Source organism: Canis lupus, chromosome 8, assembly GCF_011100685.1.
Source record: "Canis lupus familiaris isolate Mischka breed German Shepherd chromosome 8, alternate assembly UU_Cfam_GSD_1.0, whole genome shotgun sequence".
Taxonomy (NCBI): Eukaryota; Metazoa; Chordata; class Mammalia; order Carnivora; family Canidae; genus Canis; species Canis lupus.
This window is the reverse complement of record NC_049229.1, coordinates 44,771,139-44,790,388: the sequence shown is the minus strand read 5'-3', so window position 1 is coordinate 44,790,388 and position 19,250 is coordinate 44,771,139. Positions and strand designations below refer to the sequence as shown.

General features: G+C 43.3%; 1 protein-coding gene across 1 annotated transcript in view; it reads left to right on the top strand.

Moving 5' to 3' along the window:
• Window positions 1-19,250, top strand: part of MAP3K9 (mitogen-activated protein kinase kinase kinase 9) — a 74,766-nt gene that overhangs the window by 2,681 nt on the left and 52,835 nt on the right. Inside the window, exon 2 of the mRNA XM_038545107.1 lies at window positions 4,482-4,895. Within this exon, the coding sequence (XP_038401035.1) occupies window positions 4,482-4,895 (414 nt within the window). The remainder of the gene's footprint in view (window positions 1-4,481; window positions 4,896-19,250) is intronic.

Sequence of the window (19,250 nt, the reverse complement as noted above, 5' to 3'; positions counted from 1 at the left end):
GTCAGCTGGTAGAGCCTGTGACTCTTGAGCTCAGGGTCATGAGTTCAAGCCCTACATGGGATGTAGAGATTATTTAAATAAATAAAACTTTAAAAAATCAGGTGATAAAGAAATGATAAGATAAGGAGTTACTTAAAAGTCACCCCTAGGGGAGATTAGTGATGTAAATACCAATTGTAATGGGTACAATGCTTTGATAAAGATGAACGGGGGAAATGCTAACAGGTGCTCTGATGAGTAGCCTGTGTCCACCAGTTCAGTTAGTGTCCCTCGGAAAATAAAATGATTGACAACCTTGTCTCCAAAGACCTAGAATGAAATCGAGCCCACTGACAGCTTTTCCTTAGTTAGCCTTTTGAACTTCTCTGAAGGCATGAATTGTGACATAGATTATGAATAGCAGACACTCAGTTAAGTAAGAATGTACAGTTTTAGTTTTAAATATTGCTTTTCAAATAGAAAATTTTGTTTCAAACTTTACTCAAAACAGAAGAGGGGGAAATTACCAAATCTAGTGACAAAAATATAATAGATTTATTAGAAATCATCTATTATTTATGCCTTTATCCCCTCCAATGTAGATATGAAAGTTTAGCTCTCTTCAGCTCCATTTGGGCTGACAAATATAAATAACCTAGGAGCTCACTCATCTTTTTTTTAGTGAAAGAGAAAAAACGTCCAGTTCCAAATTTATCATCTTGGGAGATAGTCCTAGGCATTAAAAAAAAAAAAGTTTCTCTTATAGGAGAATTGTATCTATTTTAAAGCAGGGCATAGATTAGGATTATTACTAATTTTCATTTTTTTTTTCCTTGCATCCACTAGAAATATAAGGATGGATTTTCAGGTGTACTTGGGATTTTTTAATTTTTTTATTTTATTTTATTTTTTTTTTACTTGGGATTTTTTAAATGAGTGAGGTGTGTACCATTCACTTGCCCCAAAGCCATCAGAGCATGCCTATATGTTTAGTTTTCAAGAATACAATTGAGAGAGAGTAACATCTTGATTGCAAAAATGAAAGAAATAAGGTTCTGTTCCTGATATTCTTGGAAATATCCATCCACAGAAACTGAAAAGTGTGTTAAATATGACTTGGCCTGATTCTTATTTAAAACCAGGTCTGGACTGGAATGCGAAAGGAGGAGGGCCCCACATTCTCTCTGAAGAGAGAACTGAAGGTGTAGTTCCTACCCAAAAGGACTTCTTCACAGGGAAGGGAAAAGGAAGTACCCTCCCTCTAGGTCCCACTATTCTGTCTTCTATCTGCTTGCAAGCTGTGTTCTATATTTTTCTTGAAGGTTGGTCGTAATATTTCCATACCTAGTTAGCAAGAACCTGAGAGTTTCTTTCTACCCAGAGAGAGATTAATGCTTTCCCTTCCACACAGAGGTTTTCTGTCTTCTCTGAAATGCCGTCTGAGGAGCTGTCCCTTCAGCACCCAGGTTCAGAAACACTTCTTTTAAATCCTTCTACATTTAAATATTTAACACGTCCTGTGTGTTCACAACTATGCTTCAGACCAGAGGAATGAAGGAAGGGTGTAAGAGAAAATACAACAGTTAATTCCCTTAAGGAAAATTCAGATCTTCAGTTGGGTATTTCCCCTGTGAATGGAAACTTGTTAAAGAGACAGATATCTTTTCATCAGGGTAAAAAGCTGTTAGAAAAAGTGAATGTTTCTTCCTCTTATGACCAAGGAGACTCTTAACATAACTTACATATTTCCTCAGGGGGTTTCTTATCGCTCTTTAATATCCACATTGTTTTTCTCATTCATATAGATAAGACAAGAATTAGTAATCTGGATTTGTTTTAGGACCCAGAAACACTTAAGCTATTTTAAGCAAAAAGTGATTTAGCACAGGAAATTAGGTGCTTACAGAATTGTTGGAAGGGCAGGAAGAAGGGGTTCTTAGCCGGACCTACGGGAACAACTCCCAGAACATTGCAGATCTGGCCCATGTAGCAAGCTACTACTTCTCTAATTGGGAACGTGCAGAATCAGGAGTTGACATTGAAGCTGTCGATTTCAAGAACATCCTGGTGTAGTTGCTGTCCAGAGATTAGGTAACCACTTGGCCCTGCAGCATTCCTTTCTACATCTGCCCAGAGCTAATGATTGGACACTGATATGCAGAAAAATCCCACTTCTCCACAGCCATGCTTGCCAGGAGAAGCAGCAAGAAAATGGTGTCCATCTCACTTCTTTCTTCCATATCATGTGCATGTAGTTGGCAGAAGCCGACCTATAGCAGTCAGGGAGTCTGGGAAATGTAGTTCTTAGCTTTCTAGCCTCTGTAGTGAAAGATATGCTGGAAGGTTTTAGATGGATGTTGATTGTTAGTCTGGAGGGACCAGCCATAACATTTATTCTTTACGAGGAGTGCCAGATGAGGTGAAAAGCTTGAACAATTGGAACTTTGGGGGTATATCTTTTTGTATTCTTTTGTGCAGACTGCCAGTTCCATTGTAAAATACAAATGAATATGAGCTCTAGATAGGACAGAAATACTCAAGTTAAGCAAGAATAGAGTTTTGAGCACTGTCAGCATGTCAGTGGAAGTTGGAGGCATCCTGTAGCTGGCTGAGGAAGGAAGAGAACAGCCAGCAGTGGGCAGTTCCTCTTTTGGTCTTGCCAAAAGTTCAGAAATATATCTTTGTTTTCTTAGTTTTTTTTTTTTTTTTTTTTAAAAGCAAACTGACTATTTTCTGTTTCTGAGTTTGTTTTTTTTCCTACTGAGATAGGTCCTCCCCCCCTCCCCGCCCATTTTACTTGACTGTTGTTTACCTGCTGAATGTTCGGTAGGATGAGTACAGTGGTGAATAAAGCAGGAAGAATCTGCTCTTGTGGATCACACAATCTAGCAGGAAGGCAGGCACTGAACAAGTAATTAAACCTTGTTGGGTCTTGCCAGGCAGAGACTGTTATGGACGTGTTTGATGGGGGCCTGACCTCATTTAGGCAGGGGTTAGGAAAAGGTCCTCTAGGAGATTTTGTTTAAGCTGAGACCTGAGGGTTGAGTATGAGTCAGCCAGGTAAAGACAAAGAGACTGAGAAGACAGAGCCCAGGGTTTTCGTGAGAGAAACATAAAATAACACTTTACTCATTTAGCAACACCTTATCTAGCCCGAGATTTATAATCACTGGTAGCTATTATTATCTTTCCATGGAAGCCTTTCCAAACAGAGCCGAAGATATAATCAGGTACCCTAGGTTCATACTCTGCATTGGAAAGGAGATGAGTGGTTGGGTGTGGTCCTTGGGAACATCAGGGATGGAGCTGTGGAGCAGGTGACTTCTAGAGTAAGATGTCCCCAGGGAGGCTTCTTTCCTGTACATCTTAGTCACCAGGCCCGTTTTGAAAATATCCTCCCAATTTACTCCATACTGTCCGTCTTCACTGCTACTGATATTCAGACCCTGGTGCCTGCATGCCTGAGTTACTCAAATGGCCTCCTTAGTAGTTCCTTTTGCAGTAGGCTCCCTGTCCTCCAGGTTAGATGGCTGCCAGAATGGATGTCCTTTCTAAATCAGTCTAATAACACTCCCCTATTTAAAAATACATGAGTCCTAACATTCAAAGTGTGAAGTTCAAGCCACTCAGAATGACTTCAAAAACATTTCACAACCTAGCTGACCCCAACAAGACCTTGAGTTTCATTTCCTATCCTAGTGCATACGATCTAGCCACCCTGGACTCTGTGAAGTTCTTAATATGCCAGATACTTTCATGCCCCGTGTTCCTGCTCATGACCTTCCCTTTGCCTGGATTGTCCTTCTCCACCTTGCTCTTTGCTGCCTGATAAGATTCCTCCCACTCATTCTTTTTTTTTTTTTTTTTTAGACTTTATTTTTAAGTAATCTCTACACCCAACACGGGGCTGGAACTCACAACCCTGAGATCCAGAGTTTCATGCTTTACCACCTGAGCCAGCAGGGCACTCTCCCTGTGTTCTTTAGGGCACATTCCCAGTGTTGCCTTCCCTGAGAATCCCTTCCCACTCACCCTCTTAATCCTGTCCTGCAGTGGGAGTTGGTGGTTTTCCTAATCTGATCATACAGCTACGAAGGCTCTTTTCACACTATGGTTTGGTTGTTAGGTGTCTGCCTTGACACTGGATTGTATGCTTCTCACCATCTAGTACACAGTAAAATGAATAAATCTCCTAAAAATTATCTTCCTCTATGTTCCCTTTAGTTAAAATGGTTTGTCATGGTACAACATTCTGTATGATGGTCCAAGTAGAAATTATTACATGAATGTTTATTGAATACCCACTTATGTGCTAGTCATTAAGAATAATGCAACATAAAATAGGTTAAACACATTTCTTGCCTTGATGGACCTTACCTTATAGGGGAAGACAAAAAAGCCAAGTGAACAGATAACTTGTTGTGTTTACCCATCCAGGTAAATGGGTGATTCAGTGGTGTTTTCAGAATGTTTTTGACTTCTTTTTTTCTTCTCTTTCTCAGTGTTAGAGATTGATTTTGCGGAGCTAACCCTGGAAGAGATTATTGGCATCGGGGGCTTTGGGAAGGTCTATCGTGCTTTCTGGATAGGGGATGAGGTTGCCGTGAAAGCAGCTCGCCATGACCCCGATGAGGACATCAGCCAGACTATAGAGAATGTTCGCCAGGAGGCCAAGCTCTTCGCCATGCTGAAGCACCCCAACATCATTGCCCTTAGGGGGGTGTGTCTGAAGGAACCCAACCTCTGCTTGGTCATGGAGTTTGCACGTGGAGGGCCCTTGAATAGAGTGTTATCTGGGAAAAGGATTCCCCCAGACATCCTGGTGAACTGGGCTGTGCAGATTGCCAGAGGCATGAACTACTTACATGATGAGGCAATTGTCCCCATCATCCACCGCGACCTTAAGTCCAGTAACAGTGAGTATGAAGAGATGGGGCTGGAGGGCTCAAGAGCACTTTTATACCCAGCCCATGGCTACAGTGGGAGTGGATTCCTAATGGAATCACAGTGGGCAGTAAGACTCCTTGCTTAAAACCATTCCATCCTTGAGTTGAGAGGTATGGGTGGAATGAATGCCAGGAAAAATTGGTTTAGAAAGAGAAGAATGAGGCAGCTGTGGGGTTTGCAATAATTCTGAGCTCATATTAACAGGCAAGGTTGGCAGTGTATAATTCTGCTATGCTGTGCAATATATATCCACATATATATAGGCAGATATGTTTTTCCACTTTAGGGAAGTGTGTCTGTGATTACAAAAGGGGTTTTCCTCTTTGCTGGAACAACAGGTAGCTCTAATACCTGTTTGCATTCTACCTGACTACTCCAACTTGAGGTACCTGCCAGAGAAGGGGCTCTAAGGAAGAGGAGGAGGCATGTGGTTTAAGCTGTGGGACTGATTCAGGTAACAGTGTCCACTGGGAGAGCATGACCTGGCTGGTCATATTATAGATTCCTGGTAGCCTATGGGTGTTATTAATTGTGGTAACTACTTAGTGTTTAATAGCAGGGAACTGAGAAGTAACTGCTTATTAAACATCCAGAATCCATAAACTAGATTGTAAAGCAAGTGTTAGGCATAATTACATAGTGAGTTGGTGGAAACCAGTCTCTTTCCTTGGAGGACTCTGCAGGTGCTGTACTGTGCGGCTTTTGTGTGGTCATTTGTGCTCTCTCTTGCCTGCACTGTGTGGTAGAGGATAGCATTTGTTAAATAGGGTATACTTAAAATCACTTTAAGCATCCTGTGTGGAGAAGAGGGCATTAGGGTTTTGGGAGATGGTGTTGGTTGCAGGAACTTTGCTCTCTGTCTCCTTCAGCGTTGAGCCCAGAAATCCTTCAGACTTTGTTTTGTTTTGAGCTGTTCCAGATGTGGTTTATTTTTCTGTCGATACTACTGTGAATCTGCTTACTTTAAAAAATATGTTTTAAAATTATTTAGATGTTTTTGTGGAGTAGATGTTTTTGTGGTACAAAAATTAGGAAGCGCAGATAAACAAAAAAGAGAAAGGTAACCGATAATGTTCTCCTTCGGAGAGTGTAACTATTACATTTGGCATATCCTTCCAGACATTTTTTTTTTTTAAAGATTTTATTCATCCATTCATGAAAGACACACACAGAGAGAGGCAGAGACACAGGCAGAGGGAGAAACAGGCTCCATGCAGGGAGCCTGACATGGGACTCGATCCCAGGTCTCCAGGGTCACGCCACAGGCCGAAGGCAAGCACTAAACCACTGAGCCACCTGGGCAGCCCTTTCCAGACATTTTTAAAGTAAATATTTATCTATGTATATAAATGTGGGTGTATATATACACTATACAGACACACACACACACACACACACAAAATATACTTTCCAAGTTACTTTAAAATGGCCTTTCTTACTTATCTCTTCTACTTGAGCCCTCTTCTCCCTTAATAAAAGTTCATCTTTGCAAAAGATGGAACGTTATATATATAATGCATATGATGGATTTAAGTTCCATAAAATATGATTATTCTCCTCCTTCCTCCCAGATTCTGTTCTTCAAACATATTAAATTAAAACTTTTGGTGGCCCTTTCAAGTTTCTGCCTAGATATTGCTTTGGATGATGGAGTAAGAATAAGTAGATGTATTGGTAGAAAATGTGACGTAGGAGCTGAATTTTCTTATATCCTTATCATGTTGGAAGAAGGAGACAAAGTGCTCTCATCTTACCTATTGAGCCCTTTTAAGAACTTGAGCTAGGATGATGGAATTGTAAAAAGCAATCATTTCTTCCAGGAAATTTCAAATTTGAATGTAATTTCAAGGTGCCAACACAAGGTTTTACCTTCTGTGAGATTTGCATTTGGAAGTCTAGGCTCTTGTGAAGGAAAAGTTAACTTGTCAAAGTTCTCCTGGCTGCAGGAGATGACAAGAGACCTCAGTGTCATTCTGTCATTCAGGAGACAAAACTCTGTTCTTTCTTTGTATTTGGTGGGCTTTAGGATCGCCGGGGAGGAGCCCCCTGGTGCATTGTGTTATGGCGGGAGTCAGACTTAACACAGGGTACAGAATGACCCTTGACCCTATCAGGGTAATGTATGCTCAGAAATGTGCATAGTCCATTGGGCCGTGTGGTTGGTGCTGATATTGATGCCTGCTATAAATCTCACATGGGAGCTGGGATAGTGCCTTGACATTTGTCTATAGTGGCTTTTTGCCTGGGATTGTATGAGTCCAATATGAGTCTTGATAACACTGTCGTTTTTACCCCTTTGCTCTGTGCACATGACTGGGAAAATCATTTTAGAAATGTGCTAGTTTTTACCCGCCAGTTGGAGAGTCACGGCTTCTCTGTGTTTTGCAGACCTGGGGATGCTGGTCTGTTTCTCTTGTTGTTGTTGTTGTTGTTGTTTTTTAAGGGTTCCAGAGAGTTGGATTTTGGTCTCTGTCACATGAGGGCAGATTTTGTGAATCATATGTATTAGTTGACTTAGACCTACTAGGGAGAAGAGTATGTATGTGTGGGGGCTGTCGTTGTGGAAAAAAAAGAAAGTAGTTGGTGATAAAAATCTAACTGTTATGAAAGGCTCGATGGAAAGGTGATTAATTAAAATGCTTTGTTATCCTGGTCACCTAGTTAAAAAAGTCACATGCTGTTAACTGGCAGTGGAACCCCTACAGCGTCCGATGTTGATATATAGTCCTCAATAAGTTTAGGTTTGACTGCACCTAACCTAAAAACCAAAATAACAGTGGCTAAAACAAGGTGTACGTTCATTTGTCTTTGAAAAGAAGTCTGCCGGGTTTAGGACATCACAGTGTCATCAGGGATCCAGGCTCCTATTTTTCACTCCATCCCGGTACATGGCTTGCATCCTCAGGCTTGCCTTATGGTCTAAGATGGCTGCTGAAATGCCAGTTACTTGGTCCAAGTAACAGGCCTGAAGGAGGAGGAAAAGCAGAAGCACAAAAGCAGAAGCACAGTGCTCCTGGAGCTGAATTGGCTCCCATGATCCTCCCAGAAGTCCAGCGAAACACATCTGCTTGCATTAATTGGCCAGAAGGTAATCATATAGCCATGGCTGGCACGGAGGAGGCTGGGAGATGCAGGACTTTAAAATGGGTGGCAGTGAGCCCAGCTAATAATCAGGGTCTATTACCAAGGAAGAGGGAGAGCAGGGCTGGTGAGGGAAGCAGCTGGCAGTCTTACCATGCGGGACATGCACTGGGAAGAACTGTTTATTTCAGATGTTTGGCATCATACAGCCAAATAAGGTTAGCCAGGCCTTGGGACGTGTGGCTCAGACCTCCGATTTAGCTAATGGTTCATACTACTTTACCACATTGCATCATTAACTCAAACGTCACTTTAAAAACTACTTACAAAAAGCCCTGGTTCTAAAAATGGATTTATGTCTGTCATTTGGAGAGAAGCCAGCTACTTGATTGTTAGCAAAGGTGTCAATGAAAGATGGTCTCTTAGTGGAAAGATTGTCCTTTTGGGGGGGTAGGTAGATGGATTTCAGGATTTTGGCTTAAAGACATTTGGAAGAATAATAGTTCGATAATGGTCGTTAAAAGTTAAATTAGTATAAAAACGAGGTCATATGAAAAAGCTTTGGAAAATGAAAAGCCTTGCCTAGAGTGAAGGTTGTGTTATTGCTTTTATTACTAAATAACTTCTTTCCTTTACTTAGAAAACGTAGAAAAAACATAGAGGTTAAAGCAGCCTGTTTCTCCAGTTTTTGCATTTATCGATATTTGTTTTTACCCAGAACTGTGCACAGGAAATCATAATAACCATGTTGCTTGTAGCATGCTTTGTGCTCCCCAACTTATCAGCATATTGTGACTCGCTGTGTGAATAAATATTCCTCCACCACAAGATATTTAAAAGTTGCACAGTATTCCACTAATTAGATATGTTCCATTAACTAAACCAAACCCATATGTAGCAACAATAATGGTAATACTACTACTACTACTACTAATACAACTGATGCTTATTGAGTGCTTTCTTTAGGTTAGGCACAAAGCATTTTTTTTTTTTAAAGATTTCATTTATTTATTCATGAGAGACACAGAGAGGCAGAGACATAGGCAGAGGGAGAAGTGGGCTCCCCACAGGGAGCCCCATGAGGGACTTGATCCCAGCACCTCAGGATCCTGACCCGAGCCAAAGGCAGATGCTCAACCACTGAGCCACCCAGGTACCACAGGCACAAAGTATTTCTTTATTTTTTTATTTTTTATTTTTATTTTTGGCACAAAGTATTTCATGTAGATTTTCTTCTCATTTCCACAGCAACCGTTTAGACTGTGTCTTTTTTATTTTATTTTATTTTATTTTATTTTATTTTATTTTATTTTATTTTATTTTATTTTATTTTATTTTATTTTATTTTATATTTATTTTACAAATGAGGAGACTGAGGCTCAGAAGGGGTCAGGCATTTCTCTAGGGGCTCGCTGCTGGGGTCCTAAGAGCAGACTTTGTGGCCAGGTCTGACCCCTCAATACGTGTTGCTGATCACCAGTGTTGCCAGCACACTGCCATTGCGCGGCTGGGGCCTTTCGTGGCATTATTTCCTGTGGCCCTGTAGTGCTTTGGTTTTATAGAATTAGAAATAATATTCCCCTACTCGCAGAGCCATAGCATCCACATTTCGTTAAGGTGTGATTGACTCACTCTTAGTTTCATAGCTGAACACCAGAGGTGAGTGGTAAATTGGCCACACCAGGAATGCTCTTGCCTCGTCTCTCTGCCCATCCAGACCTGACCCATTTTCCTGTGCTCAGTTCAAACCTGGCTGCTTCCTCCCAACAGCCCATCACCGTGGTCATTGCTAAGTAGTCACCTGGTGCCTCCAAATAGATTTGGTGTCTTCAGCTTCCAGGTACGTGAATGAACATGTAAATGAGTGAATAGAGAAAGTATCCCTTGAACTGGTCTGCTGTATTACAGGATCTCAAAATGTGAAACCTCCCCTTCTCTTGTCAGAGGATGTCCCACATTCTCTGGGACTTTGCCTGGACATGGCTTTTCGTCCCCTGTACAATCTCCAGGACCCTTGCCCCCTTCCTGATGTCTGAGTTCACCAATGTTTTGGGTGCCAAGGATGGTATTTTCACAGTGTACTTGTTACCAACCTCCAGTGCCTCTGCCCTCTTCTCTGCACCCTCCTCAGATGCCAGCCCCAAGGAACTCACTGGCAGTGTGTCCACCACAGCCAGCTGTGGGCTGCCAGGTGCTGCTGGAGCAGGCCACCGCCCCTGCTGCCTACACTCACTGCCAGTCTGCTCCACCCAACCTCAGGGCTCCTGGTGTTCCCACCTTGTGAATTCCCCACCATGCTCCTCACAATCCCCCTTCTAGCATTGTTGATTTGTTTGATTTGCTGCCCCTCTTGCCAACTAGAGGCTGAAGAGTATCCCTCCCTCCTTTGTGCCCTTCGCAACCTTTTCTCAAGAATTCACAAGATAAAGAAGCGGAAGATGTGCTTTCTTGGAAGTGTAAGGAGGACACAGCTTCCATCTTGCCCTTGATCTCAGGCTGGTGATAACATTCTAAGCCCTGGGTTATACCTGGACTGGACACTGGCCACAGACCCTGATTGTGGTCCCTGGGTAGGAGTTCTCCAGGCTGTGAATGTGCTGTGGAATGTTGTGACCCACCGGATTCCACTCTCTGGCGTACTTCTTCCTATACACTGATGTGGAGCACATTCCTATGTGCAAGAATGAATTAATAGAAGAAGCATGTAGGACACAGGGATCCCGGCCAAGACAATATGGTAGGAAGGGCTTTCCTAGAAAAGGATGAAGAGTAGCCATAGCAGCAGTTTTTCCTATAGGACAATAAAATAAACTAAGAAACATTCCCAGGGTGGATCTGGGAAGCAGCAAAGTATTGGATAGAGAACCCAGTTCCTAGGCCTTTTTAAGAAGTGCGTAAAATACCTTTTTATGTCTCAGGAATGTATCCCCAAATGAGATACTTCCAACAGAACCTGGCTTAGGTACTGCTGGATCTCTCTCCCCATTTTCCTTCCCATTTTTGGTCTTTGTGGTTCTTTGCTACAGGTTCGTTCTTTCGGAGTTGGAGGGTAATGGACATGTTTTGAGGATTTTTCCTGGCAGAAACATACAAGCGCTCAATGAATTGGATCATTTTGATTGGAGGAGGCAATCCCTAAGGTTAGCCGGCAGCCTCCAGGCATGTACTCCAGACAATTCTGTTCAGTTGTTGGGTAGCATTTTGCATGAACACAGAGGCATGTTCTGCAAATCAAAATAAATACATAAGTAAATAAAGCTGAAATGAAGCAAACAATCAAACCTGGTGAGGCCAGGAGGTCTGACCTGGAGGTCAAGTTGCAGCTCTCAGTTCTTCAACTTTGCCCAGGAACCTTGCTTTCCCCTTTTCCCTTGGGCATGGCCATCTCCTGCACAGAGATGGTTCTTCGTTAATTTGAGTGGTTGGTGTTGAGAATACAATAGTAGGCAATAACAGAGACTTGCCTTGCCCTTAAGGAGCTCCCCATTGGGTCATAGGGAATGACCTAAGTGAGGACTGAGTGCATGTTGTGGAGGGGAGGTGTTGGCACCATGAGAATGACAATATAGGGACATGCCTAAGAACCTCCTGAGGGAGCAAAAGGGAACGAAACAAAGCGGTGAGGGGAGGTAGGGCCAGGACGGTCCAGGCGGGTAGACCAGCAGACTCAAATGTTCAGTGAGCACATGGCTCCCTCCAGGAGGCAGATGATACCCTTGACATTCCCAAGGTCCTTTCCTGTGGTTGCTGGGGCTGAGGGGCCACTGAGAAGGATCAGGAGGGAAATTGTTCTCTTTGTGGAAGATTTGCCATCCTTTCCCCGGGCTTGCTTTGGGGTGCTTTCATCTGTGGTGGCTCTGGGGGCTTCTCTGCAGCTTAGTGGTGTAGGAGGTGGCATGGGGCACTGGGCAACATTTAGACACCTGTAAAGCCTGTGTTGCAGTTGATGCAGAAAATGAAGGATCTTGGTCTGGACTTTGAGCTATTATCTTGGAGAAAACAGCCTCCATGAGGTGGCAGGTTCAGGGCAAGAAGGGCTTCTATAGTCAAATACTCTGCCCCTAAGTTATAACCCCACAACGAGGGTTTCTAAAGCTGGGTGAGCTCTGATTCCAGATGATTCCTTTGTGTCTTCCCCTTTATCCGTTTCCTCTGATTTGAGCCGCTGTTGCCTTGAATGTCAAATTATGAGGTCTTCTTTTTTCCACATCTCTCCCTAGGCAACAACCCAGTAGTGACCTCCACCTTCTGCAGCTGGTCTATGGCACTGTCATTGCTCAGGGTCAAGGCTTGTGTTGTAGGACCTCTAAGGAGACAATAACCTGCCTGTCTCTCCTTTTTTCCCTGTCTCTTAGAAAAATTTCAATTCCTAACTTGGTGTTTTATTTCATTCCTGTGAGGTAGCTCAAGGTTAGATGTGGCTGGAGAAAGGGAGATGCAAGCAGGTGACATGAGTGGTCTTGAGTCAGGAAGGAAACGTAGCTTCTTCCCCAGGTTGCCCATCCCTTTACCTTGGAATCCCCTGCAATTCCCCCATCAGCTCCATGTAGAGCCATACTCGTTTCTCTTATTAGGGAAGGGCTATTAACATAGTGCCCTTGAAACCCTTGGAATCTATACAGAATGTATGTAGGTTTATTTTGGGAGACAGGGTTGTTACCTTGAGTAATCTAAGACTCTGAGAAGGTTATGGATCAACACCGTTATAGAGAACTTCTATAAACTGGGCATCTGGGGAGGAGGAGAATTGGTGCAGTAGAAGGAACACTGGCCCACGTGCCGCCCTTGGCACTGACAGGCGTTGCCCTGGGCACATCTTGTACTCCCTGATCCTCAGATTCCTTGTATGTGAAATAAAAGGTTTGGGTGAGATGATCTCTGAGGTCCTTTCCAGGACTGACATTCTGTGACTTAAAAGGCAAATGTGTGTGTCTGGGGGGGTGACTCTGTGGTCCGTCTGTGTGTCAGGCTACCATGTGCCCGGGGTTCCCTGCTTTGTAGCTGCTTGTTGCAGGGGCGAAGCTCCCGATGGCAGGAATATTCTCCAAGTGGCTTAGGAAGAAAACAGTTGATGGGAGCTCACAGGTGCACCCCTCCCCCTTTGCTGCCCAGAGCATGACAGATGGCTTTGCTGAGACAAGATGCTCCGGTCACATGAATCATGAGGGAGACTCACGAGTAACCAAGGGCAGCCTTCATCCTGGAGGCAGGACACTGTTAGTCAAATGCCATTTCTGTCTTTGGGGATGAATGAGGGGCATCCTGCTGGCTCAGAACTTTGCTATTGTCTTACCCACTTCTCTGAATCAGGGTAAGGCCTTTTCAGAGGGGGCTCAGGCCCACTTAGTGTTTGAGTGCCTCTGTGCCCCTCCCCAACAGAGTTGCAGGTGCAGCTGCTGGAGCGCCGCAGTGAGGCCTAGAAATGAGACATGTTAAGGCTGAGTCTTGCTCATCCCTAGGATTTGTGCTCTTTGTAGGAAACTTGGAAATTTTGATCTGAGAAGAAAGCATTTCCCCTTAAGCTTAGTTTTGGGAATCACTGTGGGCTAATGGAAGGAACACTGGCTTGAGAGTCAGAGAGACTTAGATTAAAGCTACTTCTTGAGCCCTGACATTCAGCTTGTGGCTAGCATCTTGGAGCTTCAGGATCCTCATCTGTGCAATGTGGGCAATACAGAAAAGAGCAGTGTCTCTTTAAGATGGCATGAAACAGCGTGTGTCGTGTGTCACACAGGGACCACATTCTGTAACGGGGCTGCACTTTTTTCCTCTTTCCAAGGATAGGAGAAACTTCCTTCTCTTCCTTGTTATTTTAGGTTATTTTAGGTGCACACAGCATATAGTGGGTTTCCCTTTTTAAAGTAGCATGAGGATTTTAGGCAACCCGGAGCAGCCCTTTCCTCAGGTCAGCCAGGGGGAGTTTTACTGCTCCAACTCATCAAGGCAGATTCATTTCAGCTGAAGCCACAGAAGGGGATCGATACCTCTCAGCCCCTTCCAACTGTGTCTGGGCTTCTGGTGGAAAAGGCCGGTGTCTCTCCCTCCCTCTGGAACCTGCCTTAACTCAGGGCTTTGGCCCCCTGAGAAATGCTGCCTTGTCTTGTTATGGCCTTTGGCCTGATTGAATGGGACAGCTGGCCAGTTTTATGGCTCTGCTGGCCTCTCAGCTGATAATTAAAATGCTTTTGCCCCAGGAGGAAGGCAATATATTTCCCTTTTCTCCACTGCACCAGTCTACAGCCGAGGTCAAAGGGAATGGTTTCTGTACACCCCCTCCTGGCTTCCCCAAACCAACTTAGCATTCTTGTTGCTAAAGACTGGAATATTCAGGGTGGGCTGAAGAGACCATTTTTTGGTGTGGTCTTCCTTTGGCAGGAGAACGGAGCATAATTGTCCTTTTACCATCTCGGTGCAGTAGCTTAATTGCTTATAGCTGTTCCACATCTGGTTGGGCACAGCACTTAGTAGGTACTCAGGAAATGTTTGGGGGTGTGGTCATCACAGATTCCAGCACTGTGCCGGTTCCCATGCATTAACCTCTCCCCGCTACCCAGGATGTTATCTAAACAATGCCCAAACTCTACTTTAGAGCCCATGTTTAGCATGGAAACCCTCTCTTTGTTTGGAGATGAGCCCATGTGAGCTCTGGGTGAGACATGGTTTGTGTCTTGGCTCTATTACTTGCTAGCTGGGACCTTGCACAAATGATTAACAAAAACTAAAGCACAAAGAGTTTATGTTAAATGGGAATAATTATAACTCCACCCATCTCATTTTGTAGGGTAGAGGTGAGGATTCAGTGAAATAATCTAGATGAAGCTCTTAGCACCGTCTAGCACATGGTAACTGCTCTGTATATTGATCATAATTATTGTAATTCCAGAGGCTGCATTTATTCCCTTAGTCTTTATATCAACAGCTTGTGATCTTGTACCTTTGACTATAAATTGTCTTGTTCTTGCATTGTCAGTGTTTTCACTGACAATTCTCTCCAGTTGCTCTATAGATATTTAAAATTCAAAATGGGATATATACAGAAGGTAAAAATTAGTTCAACATTGAAATACAAAGAAAAGTCAATCTCCTTCTTACCCTAAACTCTACTTTTACTTCTTAGAAGCAAGTGAAATTAAGGCATGGGGTTGTTGTTTCTCCTTTGATAATTTTTTTCTATAGAAACACAGGAATCCCAGTAGAATTCTGGACAACAGAGGTAGTTTGTTTCTCTTTCATCCATCTTCTTCTGCTCTCTTCTTCCCCTCTCTCACAAATCACACACAAATGGGACTTTGCCTATAGAAGTCCCAATGTTTGGCAGCAATTCCATTGTTGCTATGAAATCTTGTTTCTTCTTCTTCTTCTTCTTCTTCTTCTTCTTCTTCTTCTTCTTCTTCTTTTTTTAGAGAGGAGGGGTGGGGCAGAGGGAAAGGGAGAGAGAAAATCTTAAGCAGGCTCCACACTCAGTGTGGAGCCCAAGCCAGGGCTCTATCTCACCACCCTGAGATCATGGCCTAAGCTGAAATCAAGAGTCAGATGCTTAACTGACAGCCACCCCGGTGCCCTGAAATCTTGCCTTTTCTATCCCTAGTCCCTTTCTGGGTAGACTCAAACTCCTCTACGGAACAAGCTGGAAGGTGTTCCTTGGAGCTCAGATAGAAGCCTAACATTTGCCTCTGGAATTGCCCAGCTGTGGAGGTTCTGACTCTGTACCTATCTGTCTACCATAGGACCTGAGCCATACCGATGGGGCTGTGGGGCCCTGGCAGTGACGGATCTTGTAACTCAGACCTTTCTCTCAAGATCCTTGTGACTGTTTACAACCTGATATCCCTGATAAGGCAATGTAACAGGAAAAAGTATTATTGAAAAGAGAAAAAGAGTTACCCCAGATTGCACAGTGCAGATGCGACTGCTCTTTCTTTCTATGCGATTTGCCTATTCCTGTCTGTATACCTCATCTCCTGCCACTTCAGTCTTTGAGTACAGGCCATCTGGATATATTTTATTTTTGTTTGTTTCTGCATTCTGTTAACCTTCAGAATCCAAGAAGAAGGAGAAAAGGACTTAGCTGAGAGTCTTCAGTTTCCAGTCATTCATAACTCCCTTTTGTGTTTATTGATAAGATTAGAGCTTAAAGGAATCTTAGAGCTGTGACCAGGGGACAGTGAGTAATTTGCCTTAAGTCAGGCTGTTGGGAATGCCTGGTTATCGTGACCATGTGTCCTTTCCTTCAGGCACCCATGGCCCCTGACAGTGGGGCCTGTTATCCTGCCACGTTTTCCAGCTGGGTCCCAAGTATTGTGGAGGACAGCGGGATAAGAATTTCCACACCTTCCGGGGAATCGAGGATGCTTTGCTTATAGCCCCAGAGGTCACTGCTGAGCAGCCCAGTCTGCATCTTTCCTGCCCACTCACATGAACTCAATCATTTCTTCCCTGGGTTCTGTAGAAGAGACCAGTGTTTAGGCTCTGCCAGGTGTTTCAGTTTTCAGGAAGAAAAAACTGTGAAGACTCCCCACCCTTCCCCTCACTTGCAATGAGATATAATTGAACATGTAACATTGTGTAAGTTTAAGGTATACAGTGTGATGATTTCATCTGCATATATATTGCGAAATAGTTACCACAGTAGGCTTGGTTAACACATCCATCACCTCACATAATTACTATTTTTTGGTGTGGCGAGAACATTTAAGATTTACTCTTCTTAGCAGTTTTTAAGTGTATAATACAGTATTTTTTAAAAAGATTTTTAAAATTTATTTGTTTATTTTAAAGATTTTATTTATTTATTCATAAGAGACACACACAGAGAGAGGCAGAGACCTAGGGAGAGGCAGAAGGAGGCTCCCCATGGGAAGCCTGATGTGAGACTCAGTCCCAGTACCCCAAGATCATGACCTGAGCCAAAGGCAAGATGCTCAACCGCTGAGCTACCCAGTGCCCTTAAGATTTTATTTTATTTTATTTATTATTTTAAAAATTTATTTATTTATTCATGAGAGACGCAGAGAGGGAGAGGCAGAGACACAGGCAGAGGGAGAAGCAGGGAGCCTGATGTGGGACCCGATCCTGGGACTTCAGGATCACTCCCTGGGCTGAAGATAGGTGCTAAACTGCTGAGCCACCCAGGTCTCCCTAAGATTTTATTTTTAAGAAATCTCTACACCCAACATAGGGCTCAAACTCACAACCCCAAGATCAAGAGTCACATGCTCCACTGAATGGGCCAGCCAGGCTCCCCAATAGGGTATTGCTCACCATTGTCACCATGCTGTACGTTAGATACCCAGAACTTATTCATCTTCTAACAGGAAGTTTGTACCCTTTGGCCAGCATCTCTCCATTTCCCCTACACTTTAACCCCTCGCAGCCATCATTCTGCTCTGTTTCTATGAGTTTGCCTTTTTTTTAGATTCCCCACATAAGTGAGATCATATAGTTTGTATCTTTCTCTGACTTATTTCATTTTGTATAATGCCCTCAAGGTCCATCCATGTTGTCACAAATGGCAGGATTTTCTTTCTTTTTTTTTTTTTTTTATGACTAATACTCCATTATATGTGTGTATGTGGCACATCCTCTTTATCCATTTGGCTATGGATAGACACTTGGATTGTTACTATATCTTGGTTTTTGTGGATAAGACAGCAGTGAACATGGGGGGTGCAGATACCTCTTGGAAATAGTGATTTCATTTCCTTTGGATATGTACCCAGAAGTAGGGCTGCTTTTCATTTTTTTGAGGAACCTCCATTCTGTTCCCCATAGTGGCTGCAGCAATTTACATTTCTACCAAGAGCACACAAAGATTCCCTTTTCTTTACATCCTCACCAATAGCTATCCTAGCAGATGTGAGGTAATGCCTTATCGTGGTTTTTATTTGCATTTCTCTGACGATTAGTGATATTGAGCTTCTTTTCATGGGTTTGTTGGGTATTTGTCTTCTTTGGGAAAGAGGGTCTTCTGCCCATTTTTAAATCAGATTGAAAAACCTTTTTTTTTCTTAAGTAATCAGCTCCTGGCTTGGCTCTCTGTGCTTAGGAATAGGAATCCCATGGAGGATCAGTAACAATCTCTGTCATTGTCAGTTCCCCTCTCTTGTTCAAAATCATAAAATTAATCATAAATTAGCCTGTCTTTTGCAAGTGCATGGCAGCTGATGACATCAAGTCCCATGGATGGTAGTGAAAAATCAACTAAAATTTTTCCAAAATAAGCTTTTCTCCAATGACTTAAGATTCTTAGTGACATCTGATTTTTCCCTTAGCTTATTATTCATGCTGACAGCAATAAATGGCCCTCCACTCCCCTGCACCAGCAGTAGTCCTAGAAATGGGATGAAGAATAATCATATTTTGTGTTTGGTGCTATAGAATTTATTTGGAGCAGTATCTATCTAAGGCATTCCAGGTAGAGGTGGTGATAGCCCCATTTTGCAGTAGAGGAAACTGAGGCTCAGATGAGTTTAATGCATTGCCCAAGAACACATAGCTAGAGAATAGCGGCCCTGACCTCAAGTCCAGGCTCTCCAGCACTCGTGTGGTGGTCTGTCTTCTCTGTTCTTTCAGAGCAGATTGCAGAATAGGAGACCCACTTCTAGTAGCTTGTTCTATAGGATGGACCCTGTGACTCACCAGAGTCCAGGTGTGCTGGGGCTGGACCTGGCTTTAAACCTGGTCTTGGGGCCTTTGTGAGGCAGATCATCCCCATATCTGGAATTGCAGGGAGGGGATCCTTTACTGTTCCAACCCAGGGGCCTGGCACCCCTGAACCTAGTGGTCCTCAAATGCACAGGAGCTGCGGGCTACTATCTCATTTCCTCTTTCCCCAGGGCCCCCCCAGAAGCACAATGTGAATCTTATCCATCATTTGGTAGCCTCAGCTTTGCTTTTGTTAGTGTTCCTTGTCGACCAAAATTAGGCTTATATACAGCTGTCCAAAAATTGGACTGTAACAGAAGTTTCCACATTATTTGACTCTTGTTTTTGCTTATGTTAGTATTGTGGTTTTGCTTTCGTTTAAACAACAGAAATATAGATAGATTTCAGATAAATTCACAGATGCTTATTTATGGAATTTAAAAAAAAATTTTAATTTTATTTTAGAGAGTGCACAGGAGTATGGCAAGGGGCAGAGGGAGAGGAGAGAGAGAGAGAATCCCAAGCAGACTCTGCACTGAACTTGGAACACAGAGCCTGGAGCTTGGTGTAGGCTGAGACCACGACCCCTGAGACCACGA